General features: G+C 38.3%; 1 protein-coding gene across 2 annotated transcripts in view; it reads right to left on the bottom strand.

Moving 5' to 3' along the window:
• Window positions 1–6,019: 6,019 nt before the first annotated feature.
• Window positions 6,020–23,688, bottom strand: part of LOC101164479 (metabotropic glutamate receptor 4) — a 239,060-nt gene continuing 221,391 nt past the window's right edge. Inside the window, exons 10-12 of one of the 2 annotated variants that reach the window (XM_020704800.2) lie at window positions 14,569–14,815; window positions 12,615–12,659; window positions 6,020–9,705 (exon numbers count right to left, since the gene is read on the bottom strand). In XM_020704800.2, the coding sequence (XP_020560459.1) occupies window positions 12,622–12,659; window positions 14,569–14,815 (285 nt within the window). In that variant the 3' untranslated portion in view covers window positions 6,020–9,705; window positions 12,615–12,621. The remainder of the gene's footprint in view (window positions 9,706–12,614; window positions 12,660–14,568; window positions 14,816–23,688) is intronic. The other variant, XM_004070921.4, reaches the window with a different exon arrangement.

Below are 23,688 nucleotides of genomic sequence, written 5' to 3'. Positions count from 1 at the left end.
ACTGATGACATGTGATTAAGCCTTCAAGAATGATTGGTGGAGTCGTGGAGACAGTAAAAGCTGCGGGACTTTTCAGATAACAGTTATAGCTGCAGCTAAATCGCGTTACCGTCATTCTTATAAAAATGTCTTTAATAGAATCAAATAAACACAAAGAAAAAAATGTTTTATGATCTTTCATATTCCTAACTACTCAGTGTTTTATCAGGACCTGTTTGGATGAACAAAGAGCTGATTTCCTGGAGATGGGAAATGTTTTTAGATCAATTAATGAGGGCAATTTTCCATGGCACACTTGACCATCTCCCACGGCACACTAGTGTGCCGCGGCACACTTGTTGAAAAACACTGATCTAGACCCTCTAGACAGTGCTCTGAACCTTTTTTCTTCAATGATTTGTGATCTTCACTGGTGTCCATGGATTACATGAAATCTTTCCACCTTTATCCACCTTTGTCATGGTAGGGAGAACACGTCAGTGCAAGGGTGGGGTCATCTAAGATAGCACAAGGGTTTAAAGGGATTGAATCATCTGGTCCAAGACAGCTCTGTGATGCGAAATGTTTTCCTTGACATTCTGTGAACCATCTGACTATCAGGTTGTAGGAGCCGGAGGGAAAACAATCTCTTCTTTGGATAACATCTTTTTTTGCCACATTTTGGTGCCTTGATTATATCATGCCTTGCATGAACAGTTGACATTGGCAGCTGTGGTGGTCTAATGGAGAGGAGACTATCCTCTTGCAAATTCACTTAAATGTTCTTTTGTAAACCACATCAGCAAAATTACAAACAGCTGTTTAGAATAGAGTAACACAATTATATAAAATAACCACATTTAACTGACGTTTTATTTTGTAATTTATAGACAATTTTTTTTAAAGAATTGTTAAACAACTCAGCAAACCCATTTTTTATTGTAAGGAGATAAATGAAGGGTTTCTTCCTCTGATCCAGCTCATTCACACTCTTTCTTTATCAAGGACATCTTCAGGTTTTGTTTTGCTTTCAAAGTAAACATTAAAATTTCCCACATATTTTCTATCACGAGTCTATAATGAATCTCACAAAAACACTTGCCCTGGCACACTTACATCTCAAATGTGGCTGAAATAACACTTTAAAAAATGTGACAGACTGAAAGGTAAAGAACACCACTGTTACTTTGGGCTAATTCTGGAGACAGGAAAAAAGGAATTCTTCATAGTCACAATTAATGCATCACATCACCTTCTTCATCTTTAATGCAAAGTATTGCATGTCCTCTTTCTGTCTAACTGTTGCATTAACCATGGTTTCTGACTCATTTTATTTTGAAACATCAAGGACAGTCTTTCTAATGAAAGCAGAGTGGGATCGTTAAATCAATAAAATTTGCAGATTCAAGCTGTTTTTTCTGTAACAGGATAGCTTTGATGGTCCACAAAAATGGTTATTTATTTATATAATATAAGGCCTTATTTTCATAGTTTTTATTTTCCTTTTTGCAGAGGTTTTCTCATTTCTGAGGAGAAAAAAAAAAGATTTTTCCTATCTTTCTGATGTACTTATGTAATGCCACAGCCTCCTTTGTATCCAGTTGTTGTTTTTTTCTTTTTAAGAGTTAATTGTGGAATACACTGAGGATTAAAGGCTCTGCAATGGCCAGTCTCTAAAAATGCTGATTAAATCTACCATTGTTCACTAAACATATTATTTATTAATGTGTTGAGATGCTGCAGCCTTACAAAGGCTCCAACTTGACCTAGTTTCGATCCCTGATTTGTATCAGACAGCCTTCTCCTGGTATTTTCATTACTCACAGCCAACCACTGTATGCTGACATTATAAGCTGACAAAAGCAGCATCAGACCAACCCACCAGGAGATGGAGTTCAGGTTAGCACTATATCCAACAGTGTTTGTTGGATATAGCTAAAAGGTTCACCTTTTTTCTGTTTCTAGGCTTTTGGTTCATAACCAAAGCAACAGTTGAAAAGTCATCATTGAAAATGTGCGAAAAGGGGATTAGTGCTTTTTGTGCTCTCCATTGATAAGACCTCAACCCTTAAGGTTTTTGGCTAGTTGTTTGAACGGCTGACTTTTTTAGGAATCCATTGTAAATGAGACTACAAAAAAGGAGAAGTTGCTGTCTTGCACGAGATGACAACAATCAGACTGTCTTACCTTTGATGTTTTGGTGAAAATTAAATTAAAAAAAATATTCATATGTCTTGGAGGGATGACCACTCATGGTTCCTGTGCCACCTGCTGCTCATGTTTTTTTCCTCATGTCATTCTGATCATGCTGTACGATCAGATATTAAAGATTCCTCCCAATGTTAGTCTAGGACAGAAGTCTGCAACCCGGCGCACCTTTGTAGCTGTCGAATCAATGTTTTTCATTTTAAAAAGTAACATATTTTTCTGAATATATTGCACATCAGGAAAAATATAATGCAAACTTTATTAAAGTCATTCACAAACAATTGAAGCAAAGTATGTATCACGCCACTAGGCTCCTGACTACAGTGGCTGTAATGCTCCAACAATTCGTTAAACGAAACAACTTCATAGTTTATCAAAGTCGAACAATTTGATAGACTTTTGAAAGCTTTGCAGCACGTGAAGTCAATATGAGATCATCAGATTGACTGTATTATTGATTACAATTCAATGATATTAATTGGTGCAATAAAATCCAGTAAGGGTCACTTAACTGGTTCTGATTAAATTTTAGTTTGTTAGCTTAACTATAGATGCACCATCAATGATAAAATAAACTTTGTATAGTATTTTTTGTTACATCACTGCTGACATCACACTACCAACCACTATATTTGCTACATTGAGTTGATTCTATGTAGCACAGGATGTCTTTTATTTTGAAAGGAAGTCATGTGAAGCTCTGTCCAAAGTTACAAACTATATCATATCAAAATAATCTTTAAAAAAAAAGTTCATAATAATTTTAACAATAACACAAATACAAATCAGTGTCTTTTTATTTTTTTCTAAATGGTGAAGTAAGGTTCTGTCGCTTTTACTGGGTTTTAGTCGGTAAGAAATCAACCCAAATGGCTTTTTAAGTGTTGAAGGTTGCAGACCCGTGCTCTAGGGTCAGATTGTCGTACCTTCTACTTGCTCCAGTGTCACAGTTCATGCCAGTGTTAGAGACCATCGCCTGTCTTCCAACCCAGAGTTGCTTTGCCCTTGTCATGACCTTTGCCTGATATGGATTTACAGTCTGCCTCATCCAGTTACCAGACCAAGAGTTTGTCATGTGGATTACTGTGTTGGATTTCCTCGTACATGTCAGCTCTGTCTCTTTCATCATTTCACATCCACTCACTGAATACAACGTCTTCTCCAGAGCCAGGAAGTATTTAACAAATCAATGCCCCACTGTGGTTGGAGGAGTAAAACCGACATACTGGAATTATTCCATCAAATTGTGCATTCTCTTTTAGAGAAATTAAGAAGTCCTTACAGTTATACCTGAGTGTTGCTCCGGTTTGTCTGTCTTGACTCACTATAGATGCTGAAGTCCACCAGGCTCCATTTTAAGTGTTATTCATAATTAAACTGCAGTTAACACCCTCTATTCTGACTTTTGTTAGAGGTTCAAAGGTCTGCTTAGCAAAAACAGAAGTAAGTGTGATGCAGTCAATCAGTCTGTTTGATCCCTCCCCCCATCTTATTTGACCTTTAATAGCTCAACAGGTTTTGTCTGTCTTGTTTGAAAAACGGAGCTTCAGGTTTGCTGGGAAAACAGCCGGTTTAGCAGGACATTTCAAATTCAAATGTCTTAGAGCTGGACACTTATTGAATACTGGCCAACTTGGCCGTATTTTTAAGAATAAAAAGAAATGAAAAATCAGTCAGATATATTCATCTATTATTAGATGGTATTACAAACATGAGAAATGACAAGGCTTATCGTTTTTTATAATGAAATTTCTCAAAATATTTATGAATTTCCCATTTTTACAATAATCTAATTCTACAATGTAATCTAAAATAAGTAAATAAGATGTAAAATATTTCCTGTTCCAAACTGATCTTATTGTTCAAATAACCCTTGTGCTATCCTATGACCCCACCCTTGCATTGACGTGTTCTCCCTACCATGACAAAGGTGGGTAAAGGTGGAAAGATTTCATGTAATCCATGGACACCAGTGAAGATCACAAATCATTGAAGAAAAAGGGTCAGCGCACTGTCTAGTGGGTCTAGATGATCCAACTCCCAATGTTAAAGTGCCTAGGAAAACACAAGGGTTAAAACTCAACCCACCACAGCTGGCATGAAACTTTCAGCTTTGTGTTGAGTTTTCTTCCTAAGATTATTTTTAATTTATTATCAATTGCATAATTACAGTGATGATTGACAGTTGTACAACTGAATTCCAAGACTTAAAAGTTTTTTAACAAGAGAAGAAATTAGAAAACTAACTTTATCTTATAGCACTTTTGAAGATTTTAAAGCCCCTTGGAAATGAAAAGTTGCCATGACCTTCTTTTTGCTCGACCTACTTTCCCAAAAATGATTTTTGAATTCTCTCCGATAGCATCCGCAGTGGCAGACGTAACCATGGTGACAAGTTCTTGCCTAAGATTAATTATAAGCCAGTTAAGCTGCTTTTGACCCATCTTGACATGGTTAACATATTCACAAAATGTAAAGTCTCCTGTTTTGGGGGGATTATTTTGCAATTTGACCAGGATTGTCATTTTCTCCTCCTTCCCTCCAAGATTTGTAATAATTTTGAGCTTAACGTGACTCACGGCAAGACTATCGTAGTCCTCAATAACCCACATTATGTTTTAAGTTGACTGACATGTTCACACAGCAAGCATCATCCGCTTCCTCACACAGCAATTTTATGAAAAAACAGATTTCAGAGTGAACAATTGAGAACTGGAGTCTGCAAATGTCCATGTGGGACAAATGTTGACTTTGGAATGTAAAAACACGGCAGAAAAGTGGGACACAAAAAGCAGGACATCTTGTCACTATAGCACCCACCCAAGTTGACAGTTTTAGCCCCTCAATAAATCCACTGTTAAGATACTTTCAGCAGATCTACTTTTCATTTAGAGGGTCTCATAACTCTGCCTGCTCTTTCAGATGGTTTCATATTTTCTCAAGTCTCTGAATGCTGGTGGAGCTGACAGTATTGATCTGCCCGTTAAACCCAAGTGAAGGCTTGCCTGAATAAAGGTGAAGTTCACAGAAGTTGCGTGTAACCTTGTTTCTGAGTAGTGTGCAGGTTCAATAACAGATTTCTACATACCTGAAAGAGAGTGTTTGGAAAATGGGAGTAAACAGAGGAACATACAGCTCACTACAATGTGTGCGATCTGAATTATGCATCAATCTTATCGAATGTATACCTATTAAACATCACTGTGGCTTCACAGTCACAGGGTCAACAGACAGTCTTGCAAAGATTTAAAGGGCCTTAAAACCAGCGCTCTGAGTACCAGCCCCTCCCAATCTACCAAAACGACTGGGTGACGTAGATAAGTGAGGAACCGCCCCTTCCAGAAAGCATCTGAGCTGCCAGCACCGCCCCCAGGTTAACACACGCCCACTTTCTCCGCAAAAGTAGCGGCGATCAGCTAAAACTCTTTCTTTTAAAAAGCAAAACATGCACATCCATCTCTGCAAAAGTTTGGATGTTGTTTGCTTTTGTGGGCGAGATGCAGACGTGCTGCAGAGGCCAACTCTAGGCTGATCTCATGAAATGGGGAGCTCCCACAAGGAGCGAAAGGCGGAGCCTCAAAAATCTGGTTTTCCTACTTCCGGGTAGGAAAATGAACTGCAAAAATTACCAATATTTCATTAAGCATTTGTTCTTTAATGTGCCAAAGGTCAGTGATATAGATATAGTTTACTCTGAAAATTGTAATACATTATTAAGCTGCTTTAAGGGCCTATCATGCTTTATTAAAGTTCCTATACAAATAAAAACCTTGAGACACAGACTTTGAATTATAATATTTTTGAAACTACATGTATGAAAGCACAACAAGGGTTTTAGCAAAACAGTCTTTTATTAGAAATGTCTTGTATAAAAATTATCATGCTTAACACATTATTCTTTTTTTTCTTGTAGTTTTTCATAAATATCCAGGCACTGTAACTTTTTTTGAAATATTTTCTGATTTTGAAATAATTTTAGTACATAAAGCAGACATTATCAATCCATTTTAATAACATACATTGACTTGCCATTTAATTTCAGTCATCACTTACATATTCAGTTTTTTTATACAGTGTTTTTATAAAAATAAGTGTTTGTTGCCCAAAAAAAAAAAGAGCGTAAATCATCAAATTCACAAACACAAACAATCTCACAAACAATACTTGATTTAATGATGAGAAACATTTGCAGCAAGACCTTAGACTCGAAGCTCATCAATAACACAAGTTCTAATTATTTATCTGCAGTAGTTTTCCATCTGGACGGGATGCCTTTTCCTCAAATTGTGCACGGCTTTTAATGGGCTCTGACATGCAAGATATAGTTGTTGTTTTTTTTTTTGCATTGCTGAGGTTAACACTGAATGAGACAAATTCAAGAGATACATTGATGGTGGTACAAGGGGATACAACATAAGAAACTGCAGATCCATCTGTTGATTAAACACTTATTAAAGGTTATAAATAAAGAACAAATTCGGTGGTTGAAACAAAGAAAGTCCTCTGATGTTGAAGAATGGCCGAAGTAATGAGGCACAAAAATGAAGGCACTGGCCCTTATTTATCAACATTGTGTTGATGCCTTTTTCTCTGGGTTTGCTACAGTAATATTAAACTGTTATAGATTCTGCAGATGTTCAGCTTGGACTTAAGGAGTTTTATAGTAACCCAGATAGAAGGATGTGTGAAGATACAGAGAAATGCATAGATGAGATCTCACCTGTTGATCTGCATAGTGGCAAAAATGATCCGTCCTCTTACTCAACTTAATGAGGACAAATAGGTCTGTTAGTTTCTGCTGGCAAAAACTGAAGGGGTCACATGAAGACCAACTGTGGTTTCCTTTAAATACTATAGCAACAAAATGTACCCTTTGTCCAGTTTTACAATTATGTTACCATAATGATCACTTATTCAGACTAAGTACAGCAGGTCTGGCCAACCCTGGTCCTCAAGGGCAAAAACCCTGTCTATATTCCAGCTCTCCATGGATTTCTTGATGCTGACAACTTAAATCAGGTGTGTTCAGTCAATCAGGATGTGGAATCACTGTAGTCAACAAATCAGCAGCAAGCGGGTTCGTGAGAGCTGGAAAGCAGGCTGGGTTGTGGCTCTGGAGGACCAGGGTTGGCTGGCCCTGATGTACAGTATATCTTGTTTGATACCACATGACTTTCTGGAAAGTCTTTTTTTTAATGTTAAGAAGATTCATTCATTCATCTACTGCCGTTTTATCCCTTTCGGGGTCACGGGGCTGCCGGCGCCTGTCCCGGCCACTTGTGGACGAAGGCAGGGTACACCCTGGACAGTTCGCCAGTCTGTCGCTGGGCCTCACGAAAATTAAAAACTTAATTAAAAAAAAAGCATTTAGGAGAAAATGTCATTCTGGTGGCTGGGTCCTTTAAAGTAACTCTTTAATTCCGGAGATTTCATCAGGTAAAACTAAATAACACTCGCTGACTTGCCATAACTCCTCGACTGTTATTAACACTGATTCTAACACAGACAAAATCAGCTTTTCATGTTTCATATTGCCTTTGCCCAGATTTCCAACACATTACTAATGCAAAGGGTTTCATAACAGCCCAAATTGGCTCAATGGTTGGAGAGTTATGTTAGTTGAAAGAATGTAAACACTGAAGCAAAAGTTCCAGTAAAGACTGCAGAGAAGCAACTGCATTTGTCTGTCAGTCCCATTAGTCTGCTGGATTTTGAAATGCTTCGGCTCACTGCTTTACAAAGACAGCCATGTCTCTATCTTTGCATGTTAGAAATATGCTTTACATGCATTGTTTCTTTGTTTAGATTGGTTGCGAAGAAGAAAAAAAACACAACAGGCTGTCTTCAATTTTTATAGTTGGTCTCCCAATGGTTGGTCAAGATGTTCATTATTTTTTAACTTTGGCACAATTTAAACATTCAAAGTTTTCTGTTTCACAGCTGTCAAGACATTAGGTGGAAGGACAATAATATGGGCTTCCTTTGGTGCCACAGACTTTGAGTATCTCCTATGTGCTAGGCTGGCTTTTACAGTTTTATTGAGCAGTATGTGGGACAGTCAGTTTATCAACGGAAGTTTGTGAGACATGCACAATGACTTCAAATGATCCAACCTCCATGCCTTCTGTTTTTAATAAAGGTTAACAAAATCCTGTTTTAAAAAAACAAATTTAAAGTAATGGCTTTCTTGTTTAAAAGTGTCACTGAATAAAGATACTTTCTTGTACCTAGACACTAACTAAATCATATCATACACTAGGCCATACAATATTTATGTCCTACTCAGTAATAATCCCGCCTGGGTAGTCCTTCATAGGTTATGAAAAGCAAAAATTCATTCCATCCAATATATTACACAGCCTCACTGTCCTACAATAACACGTTTGCCATAACTTAGGGGCAGAATACTCTGTCTCTGGTGAATTACTCTCATGATAAAAATGAACTCCTTAAGGCAGAGCTAAACTCTGTAGCACATGTTGGAAACTGTTAAAACCACATTTACTGTAGTATAAATCACAAACATTCTACTAATATGCTACAGTATGCTCGTATAAAACGTATGATAAATAAGGGCCATTAGGATGAAAATAGGCATTTTCCAAACTCCACATGTAAATGCCGTTTGATGTAAACTGAGAAACTGGAAATTTACTTTTTGTTGGACTCTTTTTGAGTTTGATGTCTCCTTACTCAGCAGAAAGTAACCATCCGCCCAAACACAACATCTCCAACGTGAATGAAAATCAGGACAAATGTTGCATTCCATAGACGTCGACAACACAACACAGTACGTGTGATGTTCCCATAAGCATGCTCTGAGACTGTACACTGGGTTTCCCAAAGATGATGGCGTCATCAATAGAAGTATGAAACGATTATAACACAACTGAGACGACCCCACGGCTTTGTCTTTATGCGCTTCACAAATGTTTAAAGTCCTGTGGGTACACTGACTGTGCGGTTGTAAGGCATGAACAGTTTGAAGAGTACTGCAGCGTTAAAGTCCGCTAAAACCTGTAACCAAAAATAATTGCTGCATATTCTATATGTGTTGGCGAGATTCCCTCTCGTCAGCTGTAGTTGACAGATCTCTTTTTCTCAAAACGGACAATTCAGTCTCAGAAAGAACTGAGACTGTGTGCTATACACTTCAGAGGAGGCTACAGCAGGTCCACTTAGTTTGCATCTGAAAGCACAAGTGACTGACACCCACTCCTCTCAGACAGGGGGGGGAGGAAAGAGGGAAATTAACTGTTTCCTACCACTCTACGGCTGACATCTCCCTCCTCCAAGCTTCCAATTTATCATCAATTTTGGCATGTGAGCCTTTAAGATTCCCTCAAAAAAAGATACAACATCCTTTGGGGGTGACAAATTCCCATCTTTCCACCCCCTGTATCCTAACAAAATTCCAAACATACGGGATTCCTCTGGCAGGCCAAGCTCCTCCTGGTTCTGCACTCTCTTAGATGGCGTGGTTGCTGTAGCTTATGTATGTCTGCTTCGAAGCCAAAGCTGTAAATGAAGATGATGGAGAGAAAAAAACACAGTTAAAATGTGGTGGCTGAGCTATAGGCATGAAAAGCTCATTTTTAGGAATCCAAATTGATGTTAGGTGCTATTTATGGATGACTTAATTATCTGAGTACATGTGGAACTAATTAGGATACCAAACTATGAAACAGTTCTTAAGCAAATATCTGTTCCCATGCATATTTTTAAATACCCACTTTGAGGAAAAATGTGTTTTTAACATGTTTTTGTGGCATTTTTCTGACGATGAAGGACACATTTAAAGAAAATGAAGCTCAAAAATTGCATTTCTGAATATTTTTTTATTCAGAAGGTAGTGAATCAGGAGCAGACAAAATAAGATGCTGTTTTTGACATGACATGAATTTGGGCCACAAGAGGTAGAGCTTTACGGTTGTCGCAATGGATGTATTTAATCTACATTTAAAAAAACAAAGACGTTATTTCTTAAAATTCACATTAAAGAAGAGGAATATTGTATTTTTTTTATTAAGACAAAAAAATTCACTTGAGTGCATTTTCTTGCCTGAAATGTTAATTTCTTGTTAATCCCAGTTTCTCTTAAAGTCTCATATCCCTTAACCCAGCAACAGATGAGCAAGAAAGTGTAACCCTCACCCGGACCCAACGTCTCTCAAGACCCACACACCCTTATACCCACCTTTAAATGTTTTTAGATGTTTTGGGAACTTCATTTGGAGTTTTCTTTGCAACATGCAGCAGTGGTTACATTCCAGTGAGATACAACCATAAGTATAGCAGTGTGGTATTCAATGCTATACGTGTGGTCTCAAATTCAGAAAACTGTTGATCAGTTGATTAAAAAGTATTTAGCTAATATCTATTTCTCAATCCAGAAGCATCTTAGATTAGAATTGAATAAAATCTCAGTACATATGTAACACATACCACAATTTTAATACGGCACTGACTAAAATGCAGTCACCAACATCAGTGTGAAAATCTGCAGGTACATCATTTTTTTAATAACATTATCTTTCCCTACTATTTCTGAAGTGTCCAGAATCAATATTTAAGATGCACCAAGCTGTTTACAACCCTACTGTGAAATGCACTTGTAGCCATTCTGCAAGTTTCTCACCACATGCAAAAAACTGACAGATCATGCAGCGGTCAGAGCACTGTCAGGGTGTTCCTACTGTCAGGTTTCATGACAATAAAAATGCTTTTTGGTTTCACAGCAACAGTTTATTTTTTATTTTCAGTTTTTACTGATTTCTGTTAGAACCGAGCACTTATGCATAATGCTATGTTCACATCAGGCCTTTGACCTGCGTTCAAGAACGCGCTCTTAGCATACAGTTATCGCTACCCACTAGCAAAATGTCAAAGCGGTGCAAATCTTACGAATCCTGCTCCAGGATTTTTTTTTTTCACAGCTCTATTCCAAAAGAATAAAAGACTTTGTGTTGTATAATTCCAGCTGGGCACAAACCAGACTTTTTTCTTTTCTCCTTCATGATCAATTTTTAATCTGTTGCCACTTACATGAATGGAAACTTTGAACTCACGTTTTGTAGGCAGAGCCCAAACTAAACAATATGACAAGTGAACACAAAAGTTTTGAACATGGAAGCCCAAAACGTGCATATACGCACATTTACATAGACTTTTCACTGGAAGTGGTCGGGTTGTTGAGGCTGATGTGAATGTAGCACTAGACAAAACTGGAGGGCTCCACTGTAAAAAGACACTGATCAAATGTTGACATATACTGTACACGTGTGTGCTGGCGTGCTTGCAAACATTTTCCATGCAAGTGCTTGTGTCATATTTTAAGCTAAACTGTCCTCACTGAGTGTGCTCGATGGTAGTAATCACACTACCAATCTGCCTATCTGCCTATAGCAGCCGTACTTGATTGAAAATGTCAGAGGGTATGAATCCAATCAGGAGACGGCTGAAAGCCAGAGTCGGGCTAAAGTGCTGTGGAGGAGACATGTTTAATGGTAAATATTTCAGAAAATTTGTCATTGCCATGTTGGCTGGGGGGGGGGGGGGGGGGGGGGCCTGTGTGAGGGTGTGGGGTCCTGTTCCCACTATTTCATCTAAGGCATCATTTCCATGGAAAGCATTGATAAATGAACCTTATTTGAATATTTATGTCCTGCGGGGCTAAGATAAAGAATAGATGGTCCAGAAAGAATTGATGCTGGCAGACCCATCTGTCTTCTCCTGTTCACTCTTACTGTTGTTGTTGTTGTCCCATTACTACAAATTCCTCCTTTTGTCAACAGTGGTAACAAATTTCATGGGACACATTGCAATCGCTGGTCTCCTCCATTCAGACAAGAGTGGTATCATCTTCCCACATTGACAGGCAACACCATCCTGATTGGCCGTTTTACGGCACTGCACACAAATACTGTCCATCTCCGCTCATTTCTGTTGGTCAAGTGTGGATGGGTGAACGTGCGACAACAGCCTTGTGTCATTCAGGGATGCTGTATTTTAGCCAGGGGGAGGTCAGGGTGCTCTCTGCATTTTTATCAGCAGGCACATGTGCTGTACAGGTGATGCACATAAGTTAACCCTTTTACACCGCAGTTTTAGCTCCAGTGTTGACATTCTTTCCACTACTGCAACTCTTCAACCATTGATGGTACTAACATAAATTCCGCTGATTCTGTCATGGAGATACCCGCACTGCAACATTTTGCATATCAGTGAACCTGATATGAAAAGTTTTGTCCATGTCACAATCAGCTGGTTCACATTGTTTGCGTGAATGGTCGAGGAGTCACGGCGGTATGTCAAAGAGCGTGTGCTATTTAGGTTGCCAGCGACATATCCGGTGTTAAAGGGTTAAAAAAAGAGGAATTGCAGTCCAAGGTAAAAAAAAGAGCAATTTCAGAGACTGATCCAGTTACCTGAAGTCTAAAGTCCCTCACAAGGATCGCCTCTCTCAACACAGTCTGACACGTAAAGCACAAAGAGCTGTTAGAATGAGAGACCTCTGTTCTGAGAGCACAGGAGCATGCATGTGAGTGTGCATGCAGCCTACATGGTTCCTATTAACATTATTAGAAGCTTTGCAGCATATCGGCATACAACATAAAAGCCTTCAGTCTTCAGAACATACAGCATGTGGTTGCTTGATTATAGGCACATGCTGTTGCTCTGAATCATTACTTTAGCTGCAAAAAAAAAACTTTTCAAAAACTGTGCTGACGTCCTAATTCTATTACAAAACCAACTCATTTGGGTGCAAACATTTTATAAAATATCAAGTATTTGAACTGTCACTCTGGAGTGACTATGGAGCACTGAAAAAAATTTGTTCCATCAAATTAACATTTCGTATTTTGTATTTAAATCACATTTACATTTGTAGTATATAGTATTTTGAGCACACAAATGAGCATTTTATTAGCAATTTGTGTGCACAATTTATTTTTTTGTAGCCACAATTTAGCAATTATGCAAACAAAATGAAAATTTTAAGTTACATGCAATTACAAATGTGTGTGCACAAAATATTAATCCGTCCAGACAAAATGATTAAGAAAAAGCTACACACACGAAACAATGTGTGTGTACAAAATACTAACCAGTGCATACGAATGAATATTTTGTGTGCTTATAGTGTTAATATTTACCCACAAAATGATAGTAAAAAACTAGTTTATGTGCGCACAAATACTAAATTGTGCGCAAAGAAAACTTAATTGTAGCCAAAAAAGTTTAACCACAAAATACCAATAACATGCTAATTTGTGTGCAGATTATACTAATTAGTGCACACAGAATAGTAAATGGCGACTATAAAATGCTAACAAAATGCTCCTTTGTGCTCAGAAAACACTAGTTCGTGTGCACAAAATAGTTTTTTTTTCTTTCTAACTTGTCCTGAGCAAACAGATGAGAGCTGAAAGCCTCTTGTCTTGGACATATTTTACTATTACAAGAGGGGTTATAGTTCTTTTAACATACCAGGTGTATATTTGAATTAACCCCTTTTTTGATTTGGGCTAAACTTTTTTTGTTTGACTGGACGGAAAAGAAAAGGAGGGAAGAAGAGAGAGGGATGTTAGAGAGGGGGGGATAGGAGAGTGAAAATAGAAAGGGGTTGGGGGGGGTGAAACCATGAAGTAGCATAAAGCAACAAATTGCTGGATGTTTATATTTATCACGGTCAGGTTTAGAAGTCAAGCAATCTATAAGGGGCATGGTCTGTTCACACACACACACACACACACACACACACACACACACAAACATACCTGTTGGCTCCAAAAATGTTCACATACAAACATGTCAACATGTACACAATACAACTAATGTTAACACTTGCATAATAATGACTTCAGACCTACACATTTGAAACATTTAATTCGGTCACGCAAACTATGTAAATAAATTAAATCGTGCACACAAATAACTAAATTGTGGCCACAAAATGCTAATTTGTTCGCACAAAATGCTCATGTGTGCAGAAAACACTAATTTGTGTACATTAAATAGTAAATTGTGCACACTGCTTATTAACTTGACAGAGCATTTTATTATAATTATTTTTTTAATTTTCATGTCCAGGGTTTTGTGAGACTGAAGAAAACAGCAGTTTTAGCTACCCCCCCCCCATTATTTTTAGTAAGAACCATTGCGGAACTAAGCCTTGACCACATTGATAGATGCATGATTATTTTTTTACATTATTTTTTTTATCTACACTTGTGTAGATACTTTTCAGTAGCCGAAAGGCTTCAGTAATTCTAAAAAATGCACATTTTATGTGTATCTGCTCAAAGCTTTATCCAGCATAAGACCTGATTTTGCACAAGTTTGTGTATTAAACTCTTCTTATTCAAATAACAGCCCCACCTTGTGTCTCCAGACTTTCACAGAGTTCAGACTTGGCCTCTCCATTTGGCCTCAGGCCACCTTTGGGGTTGAACTTGTTGGACATGGTAGCGGCGGTGACCACGGCCTTCAGGCTGCGCTTGCGCTTGGAGACGTTCTGCTCTGGGTGGAAGAGCACCACATAGATCTTTGGAATGTAGAGCATCCCCAGAGACACAGACGCACTCAGGCTGACAGAAATGGTCAGGGTTGTGGTCTGGATATACATCTGCATTATAGAAAAGACAGTGAGCACAGAAGTTAATTATCACTTGAAGCTCTGCAGATTTGAAGACACAAAGTAGTTATGGAGGCCAAGTTAAGCATTCTCTGAGGACCTAAATCTCTTTTTTTTTTCAAAGCAAATTTAGCCATTTATTTACACTGCAGAGTTGATTTAATAAAGAGAAATTAATTGCAGTTTGTGTTTGTTTGAAATTACCGTAAATTCCGGACTACAAAGCGCACCCGATTACAAGCCGCACCCACCCATTTTCACGTGTTTGACTGCTTTTACACATACACAAGCCGCGTCAGAGTACAAGCCGCGCATGTGTTACGCGATATTGTCGTCCTGACAGATCACGGCCAGCATCCCAGAGTGAGTGCGATTCATTAGCACATTGTGGGTGGTGCCAGCTTTGCCTCTGGCTCATGTTTTAGAGTGTACCGACATCTGTCAAACAGCATGGACCTATATTCTGTTCACAAGTTCCTCAGTTATGGTGTTTTTATTTCATTTTTTTTTTTACTTATTGACAATCTAGGTATCATACATAAAATTACAAACAGTAACCATATAATCAACATTACATCCCTCAGTTATAATGAGGAAATTTACATCCGCGATTCCACATTTCCCATGAGTCTTAGGGGCTAAAGGCGGGGCCAACGCCCGGCTCGCCACACTGTTGTATGTGTTTAAGAATGAGCAAGTAGCTATGAGGGGCCGTATAAGACATTATTTATTCTGAACCATTCACATTCATACATTCTTGCTCTCACAGTCATATATACTCTCTTTCGCATACATATATTCTCTTACGCATCCATATATTCTCTCTCTCACATTCATACATTCTTGCTCTCACAGTCATATATACTCTCTTTCGCATACATATATTCTCACTTGCACATCCATATATTCTCTCTCTCGCATGCATATATATTCTCTTACGCATTCATATATTCTCACTTGCACATCCATATATTCTCTCTCTCGCATGCATATATATTACTTTACACATACATACATTCTCACTCTCATTGTCACTCTTAAAAAAGAATGTATGTATGTGAAAGACAAGTATATATGAACGTGTGAGGAAGAGTTTATATGTGTGTGTGAGAGAGGAGTATGCATGAAACGGAAGTTACTTTGCATGAAAAGGAAGGCACTTTGAATGAAACGGAAGGCAGATGATTTCTCGTGCTCTGATTGGACGAGAGGCCGCCACCTCCCATTTTGAACACACTCTAAACCCTATCACTTGTACTGACTCATAACTATTAAGGTTACACAACTTAAATGTCATTTTGTAGTTGATTCAACTATAAAGTATTAAGCTCTATCAAGATTTTTTCAAATTTAACTTAACAGTGCTAAATATTTTAAAGCTTATTTGTATCTGGCACTCAAAAATTTTAAGATCCGTGAAGTAGCGTTATGACGTCATCACGTACTGGTGGGAGGGTCTTTCGTTTTCTCTACGTTAGCTCAGATGGCCATGTTGGATTTGCCGAATGCGAGTATGCGACGTTTGAAATTGAAAGTCGAGCATTTTATTATTCTGCAAAGCGTTGCGATTTCGTCCCGCTTCAAGACGCCCCAACCTCGGGTTTTTTTTTCATCCGCCTCATCGCTGATGGTGCCGTCTTGTCTTCAGCCCTGATTTAATTTGGTAAGTATCGTTCATGGTTTATGAATGAATGCTTTAAAAATGCTCTTATACTACCGTAAATGTGGTTTACTGTTGTTTAAACATATGTGTGTTATGATTGTTTTAGAGATTAATGTGGAAATGTATACATGATTAGTTTGTCATAGCAGACGTATGGCGAGCCAAACCCAAAATGCATTTCTGCCCGTAAGTTACGACAGTGATGAGGTTTTTTTTTTTTCAGAGGTAGAAATGATCTGTTATGCTGCAATCACACTAAACATGATCCGCGTGTGAAATTCGCGTTGGAGGCCTCTGTCTGTGGCTAAAGTTTGCTGCTGGACATTTGTCCAAAAATGTCACTCAAAGCCTCTAACGGTTGTGTGGGAGGAGCTACCGCCAACAGTTTTAAGCCTGGTTGCTACATGGAAGCATTGGGTTTTGAATGCAGCTTTAAGCTTTTATAAATCACTGATCTCCGTTATAAAAAAGGTTTTTGTAAAAATAAATTAATCAACGTGCTCGTGTTGTGTTCAGGTACCGAACTACAGAGTGTTCAGTGTTTCACCTCCAGGTAGACGCCAAGGCCAGCGAGGTAACTTGTCTCAGTTATTTGTCTAGAGCTATTTTAAAAAAACAAAAAATGCAATAGGTTGTGTAGTGCAATAAATGTTTTTTGATCAGAATATAATTGAAACATTTTTTAACATTGAAAAATCTCTTTTGGACTTTTTCAGATACTGAACTTCAGGAAGTTCACCAGAAAGTCACCATTTCACCAGAAAAGACCTGTCAGTGGGTAAGTTTTATACTTATTTAATACATTCATCCTGAACTATTACCATTATTAGATTTATACGGCAGCATGGAAACATTTATGCACATTTTAACTAGCCAAAGGTCTAAATAGAGCTGAAATTATTTACAATTTAACTAAACATATTTAGATTGCAGGCTGAAGGTGGCACAATGGAATGGAGGTGCAAGTTGTGTTCTGTTACTTTGGCACTATGCAGTACTACATATAATACTGCAGTACTACATAGCAAATATTCCAAAGTGTTTCCACTGCCATGTATGTGGAGACACTTTGGAATATTGTCATGTCTTTATGACAGTATATTACAATAATAAAATGATGTTGCATTAGCACCATTCCATCATTTGAAACCATGAAAACTCATCTGTCAAGATCTGAAATGGATTTATGTAGAGTAGATGCAGTCAGAGGAAATTGTGCAGTTTTTACATGTTTGTGTAACTTAAAGCTGCCCTTTTCTGAGACCAAGTCCACCAAAACAGACAGGAACTGGCCAGCTTGGTTAGGATTTATGACCTCCAGGTGAATTTCTAATGTGCATAATTCAAAAACGGATAACAAATCATTTGTAAACAGCTGTAAGAAGCCACGGTGTAACTTGCCTTCAAATGACTTTGGGTCTTTGACCTGAAGTGGATCATGACATAAACACTGTATTGTCCTCTTACTAGAAATAGACATCTAGAAAAGGTATCATTTTATTATTTCTTAAAGTTCCTTAAGTAAATATTGGAAGTGTTTTCTCTGCATTTGCTTCAAAGGTAATGGATATTTCTTTTTATTCTTTTAGGACCAGCGTGACGTGAACATGAGACGGGCACTTGTCCTCCTTGCACTTCCTGTTTATCTGCATGAAGATGCCTCCAACTTCTTCAAGACCCGTACAGTAAGTGCACACGACTCCCTGTCAATGGTTTTCACTAATCCTTTAATATTGATTGAGATTTTATTGAGTGACATAATAAATAGGGCAATTGTTTGTAGTTTGTAAACTGAGTGATATTTTTAAATGGTTTTAAAACTGAGACGGAAGATGAAAGGCGAACATCAGGGACTCCTGATTGGAAGGAGTGGAGTTTCGTTTACCTTTTCTGCTCCTGATCCATCATTATTTGAATAAAGAAAAATGAAGCTTTAGTCTTAAATTATTTTATAAATGTCCTCCTTCAGAAAAATGCTAAAGAACTTTTTAAAAACACAATTTTAATTGGAGTTGGTCCTTAAAACATCATAGCCAGTTGATTAAAAGCTAACAGAATGTTAGCATGAAAAGATTCCTATTGACAGATGGCAGGAATGTCAGTTTTGGACATTAGTGTGATGAATATCTTTGAGGGTCTGAACTCATCTGTGTTTTTTGTTTTGTATTTTCCAGAATACCAGACCTCACAGACACTGCTGTGGGTATCTTCTCAGTTGTCGTGGTGACGCTCCGGATGCTGCCGTCAGTGGTCCCACAGATCTGGCTGACTAATCTCTTCTAACTCTTCGGGGACATCTATGCTCTGGACCTACAGCACCCCAAAAAACTTGAACTTGCCTTCATATTTATTCAGAATGCTGTCTTGAGCCTTGAGGACAGCAAACCACTGAAAGGACATTTATTGACGCTGAAGAATGTTTCGTTGAGTGAGTCTTCCAGAATGGACTATTTGTTGGTTTAAGTGTTATGTAACTAATGTGTTTTGTTGTGATCATTTGCTTTTTCTGCCGTAAAATACAAAACCGACTCTTTTTGTCAATATGTTGTGTGGCACTCTTATAATGCAGTTTTATTGCACTTATTGTTTCTTCATCCTCTTGATATTTGTGCTTTTTTTTAAAGAGCAATTAAAAAAAGTGTATTAAGCAATCACTATTGTGTGGCCTTCACGTTTGTTGGTTTTTATCAATGTTAGCCTTTAAAATGTAGTGGGGCAGTATCAATATCTCTGTTTAGAATACATTTTAAGCTGAAGAATTTTAAATATTTTCAATGCTACACATTTAATGAGTTAAAGAATTTATAAAGCATTTGAGTGAATTTTACATATTTTATGAGTTGAGTAATATAAAAATATAGTTAGTTAAAGCGTTTTTTAGTTGGAAAATATTAAAAACTTTAAGTAAATAATCTCTCTTTTATAAGTTGAGGAATCTTAATATTTTTTATATGAAATAATACAAATGTAAGCCAACTGACAATATGAATTTTAATAAATGTTAACTTAAAAGTTTTAATAATATAACTTAACTGTTGCGTAATCTGTTACAAAATAATTTTTAAGTTCAGTCAACTCGCTAGGGATTACAGTGCAGACGCTAACATGAACCAGCAAGAAATCCCAAATTAACAGACTTGTGGTGTGGAAAGGTATGTTTTTCAGCTAGCAGGAATAATCAAAGTATCCGTTCTCTGTTTCAAAATGAGATTGCCACAAAACCGTATGTTATCTCATACTGGAACAGCTTTGGATGTAGAATTCAGTGGGAAAAGGTTTGGACCCTGCCACAAAAGTATTTCATCACCAATAAAATCAGAGAAATTTCTTTCAAAATTCTTCACAAATTTTATCCAGTGAAACATTTCTTTACTAAGTTTAAAAAAGATCTGGACATAAACTGTTCATTCTGTCATTCCTCACCAGAAACTGTGCCTCATCTTTTTTGGTTTTGCTCTTTCACTCAACTATTTTGGAAAGATGTGATACATTTTATAAGAACTCATCTATGTGAAGATTATAGATTATTTTACGAGCATATTATTTTTGGATATTTTACACAAGAAAGACTTAATGCAGAAAAAATATATGTAGTTAATTTACTTATAATTATGGCTAAATACTTTATACACAAGTGTAAATATGCCAACAAAAAAACCGTGTTTTATGTTTTTCAGAAAGAAATGGTTTTGTATGTGAACAGTATTAAATCTTCCACTAACAAAAAAGCTGTCAGAACAGTTGAAACATGGTCTCTCCTGAAACTTTAACAGATTCCTTTGCCTTATTATTTTTGTTTTCTTTTTGCATAACCTGTTTTACATGGTTATCATTATGTTTTTTTGTTCATTCTCATGGCGAACGTGAAGATTGTATTTTGCACACAGTGGAGTTTTGTGTTTGGTATTTTGTATGTGCAAGATATTGTTAATAAAGTTTAGTTTTTAAAAAAAACGAACCGGCAAGAAGTAGCCACGGGGGTCCTGCAGCCATCGGAACCTTAACAAATATTTCATCTCCACCTCACCGTTGCCTTTTTTAAGAAATGACAGCTGGTTTTCCCACATTTATATGTAGTTATGGATCGAAAACAAGAGGAATTTGTTTTATTGTAAATGCGTGTTCCAGCGTCTACAGGAAGTGTCGCCCATAATTCACGCAAAGGCTCATGGGGGCTAGGAATAAGGTGGATACGGATTTTCTGTTTCGGTGGCACTTCTATTACCATTATTGGTATTTGAGACATTCCTTTGTGTCTCTAGAGATGCAGACAGATTTGTGACCACTTGAGGTGAAGATAAAATATTTCTTAAGGTTCCGATGGCCTTCTTATTGGTTCGTGTTAGCGTCTGTTCAAAATGGGAGGTGGCGGCCTCTCGTCCAATCAGAGCACGAGAAATCATCTGCCTTCCGTTTCATTCAAAGTGCCTTCCTTTTCATTCAAAGTGCCTTCCTTTTCATGCAAAGTAACTTCCGTTTCATGCATACTCCTCTCTCACACACATATAAACTCTTCCTCACACGTTCATATATACTTGTCTTTCACATACATACATTCTTTTTTAAGAGTGACAATGAGAGTGAGAATGTATGTATGTGTAAAGTAATATATATGCATGCGAGAGAGAGAATATATGGATGTGCAAGTGAGAATATATGAATGCGTAAGAGAGTATATATGACTGTGAGAGCAAGAATGTATGAATGTGAGAGAGAGAATATATGGATGCGTAAGAGAATATATGTATGCGAAAGAGAGTATATATGACTGTGAGAGCAAGAATGTATGAATGTGAGAGAGAGAATATATGGATGCGTAAGAGAATATATGTATGCGAAAGAGAGTATATATGACTGTGAGAGCAAGAATGTATGAATGTGAATGGTTCAGAATAAATAATGTCTTATACGGCCCCTCATAAGTAGCAGCAGTGCATGGAGGGGTGAACGGGAAAAGCTCTCCTTCCGCTTGTGTCGCAGCAGCGTTATGGGAGTAACAGGGCTGGTTAAAAAACACACCGGTAAAATACAGCAGCGGCGACTGAAAAGCGCGCGCCTCAGCGCGATACGCGCGCCTCAGTGCGGCGCGTGCGTCAGAATTCAGAAGCCTCTGCACTCCGCGGACGCCTCTGCGCTCTGCTCCCGCCCCGCGCGCTCCTTGTCTCCCCCTTCCTATCTACTCCGACACCTCTGGCCAGGGCGGCTTCAAGGAGGAGCACTTCGTCCCCGTTGCGCCGGTGGATGGAGCAAATAGTTTCTGTGCAGAGCAATCGGACTTAAAACTGTACGTTTTGTGTATGAGGGGCGGATGCGTTGTTACGTGTGGGAGCCATCAGACTGCCATCGGCCCCGCAGCTCAATCAGCAGGAGAAGATGTCTCCAGCTCACACGGAGGCTGTGAGTTTTTCAAAGCAAAATTCCGCTTTTACGGTTTCCTTAGAAACCGTAAATGGAGTGTACATTCACTCCATGCGCTGTTCTCTCCGTCACGCAGCCAAACCCGTTGGTGACGGTGGACTTTTTTACGCTGCTTTTAACGATTGCTTTTAACTTGAAAGCTTCATCATATTGTAGCGGCGATCACGTGCACGTTGGGTCTAATGGCCCCAAAGGATTCTGGGATGCGGCCGGGCATGCGTGTTTCATTTTGTTGAACCATGACTGAATTGTCTAAGACCTGAAGTCAACTCCATGCTGTTTGGCTGCTAAGAGGTGTGTTGAATAAAAATGCCTTGAGCTTGGTGTTAGATAGAGAATTCAAACTATTCACTGAGTTCGAAAGTACGTACATGGCGGCCGCCAATTAAATCCATAAATTAGCCGCGTCACTGAATAAGCCGCAAGGCTGTAAGCGCAAGAAAAAAGTAGCGGCTTGTAGTCCGGAAATTACGGTACTTGATGCAAAGTCTTTCATGTATCGGAATAGAGCTGTGAAAGAAAAAGCCTGCAGCGAGACTCGACATTTCACACCAAGCCTCTTCCAACTGTTATGAGTTAGTCAGGTAGCGACAGTCCATTGTGAACACCATATGTAAAAATGTGTTCTTGAACGCGCCACACGTGTGCATAGCTTCAGAAGCCAGTGATACATTAATATTATTACTGGCCAATGGATATAAAGATTTTAAAAACTTAGGGAATAATTTTTTTCTGAGATCATCTAAAAATTGGTTATATATGTAAAATAAGGTAGGCCTACCGGTGAACAAACACCAAAAAGAAAAGGAGCAATAGGCCAACTCTTAGCAAAGAAAAAAGGGTTTTCTTCATTTAAGAGGCATTCAATAAAGCTCAACCGACGGGTGTTCCATTACTAGATTAGCAGAAATTGTGCCCAATGGATTTTCTCAATTTTTGTGTTGCAACCACCATCCAGAAAAATGGAGGGACAGCTTGGCAATACTAAATGCACAAAAGGTGATGGGTGTGTAGTGGAAGCACAGTTGGGAGAAATCCTTCAAAGAAGTTGGCCCAGGGTTTTGTTTGACATTATATTTTCAGACATGGCAAATGACTGAGTAGTCTAAAATGGGAGCAGCCAAAAGGGACCCTGGACCACATGTCAATGGTTATAGATGTTTTTACACAAGTAGTTGGAATATGTTCTTTTTTGCATTTGGTAGGGTTGCTGGAGGTGTCATTGTCTACAAGCTGGGGCCGACAAGGACCCCATTTACATTCATTCATTCATTTTTTATAACCACTAATTCCGGTTCAGGGTCGCACAGTTGATGTCTATTCAGCTACTGATGGGCAAAGGCAGGGTGCACCACAGTCTGTTCGCCAGTCCATTGCCACACAGAGATAAGACAGCCACACACGCTCACACCTATGGGACGACTTAAAATCCTTAATCACCCTAATAAACACGTGTTTGGATCGTCTAGGAGGAGGTCCAACATGCTGTGACAAACCCACACATGCACAAGGAGAACATGCAAACTCCAAACAGGAGGGTCCCAGCTGGGATCTTCTTGCTGCTTTTGGAAAAATTGTGCACATTTTTCCTCCTGTTGCAATGACATTTTAGAAAAAATAGATGTTAGTGGAAGATGGGAATGGAAACGCCCTGTATTCCACTATGCGTCAAAGAGAACCAATTTTTTTAGATGACAGAGGGGATTTAATCTTCCAAGAAGATTACACGTGCCCTGGAGTGAGTTTCGAACAATATTGCTAGCCCTTTGGAGAACAAGAGTGG

This window comes from Oryzias latipes, chromosome 7 (assembly GCF_002234675.1).
Source record: "Oryzias latipes chromosome 7, ASM223467v1".
NCBI classification, from domain to species: Eukaryota; Metazoa; Chordata; class Actinopteri; order Beloniformes; family Adrianichthyidae; genus Oryzias; species Oryzias latipes.
This window is presented reverse-complemented; position numbering and strand designations above follow the sequence as displayed.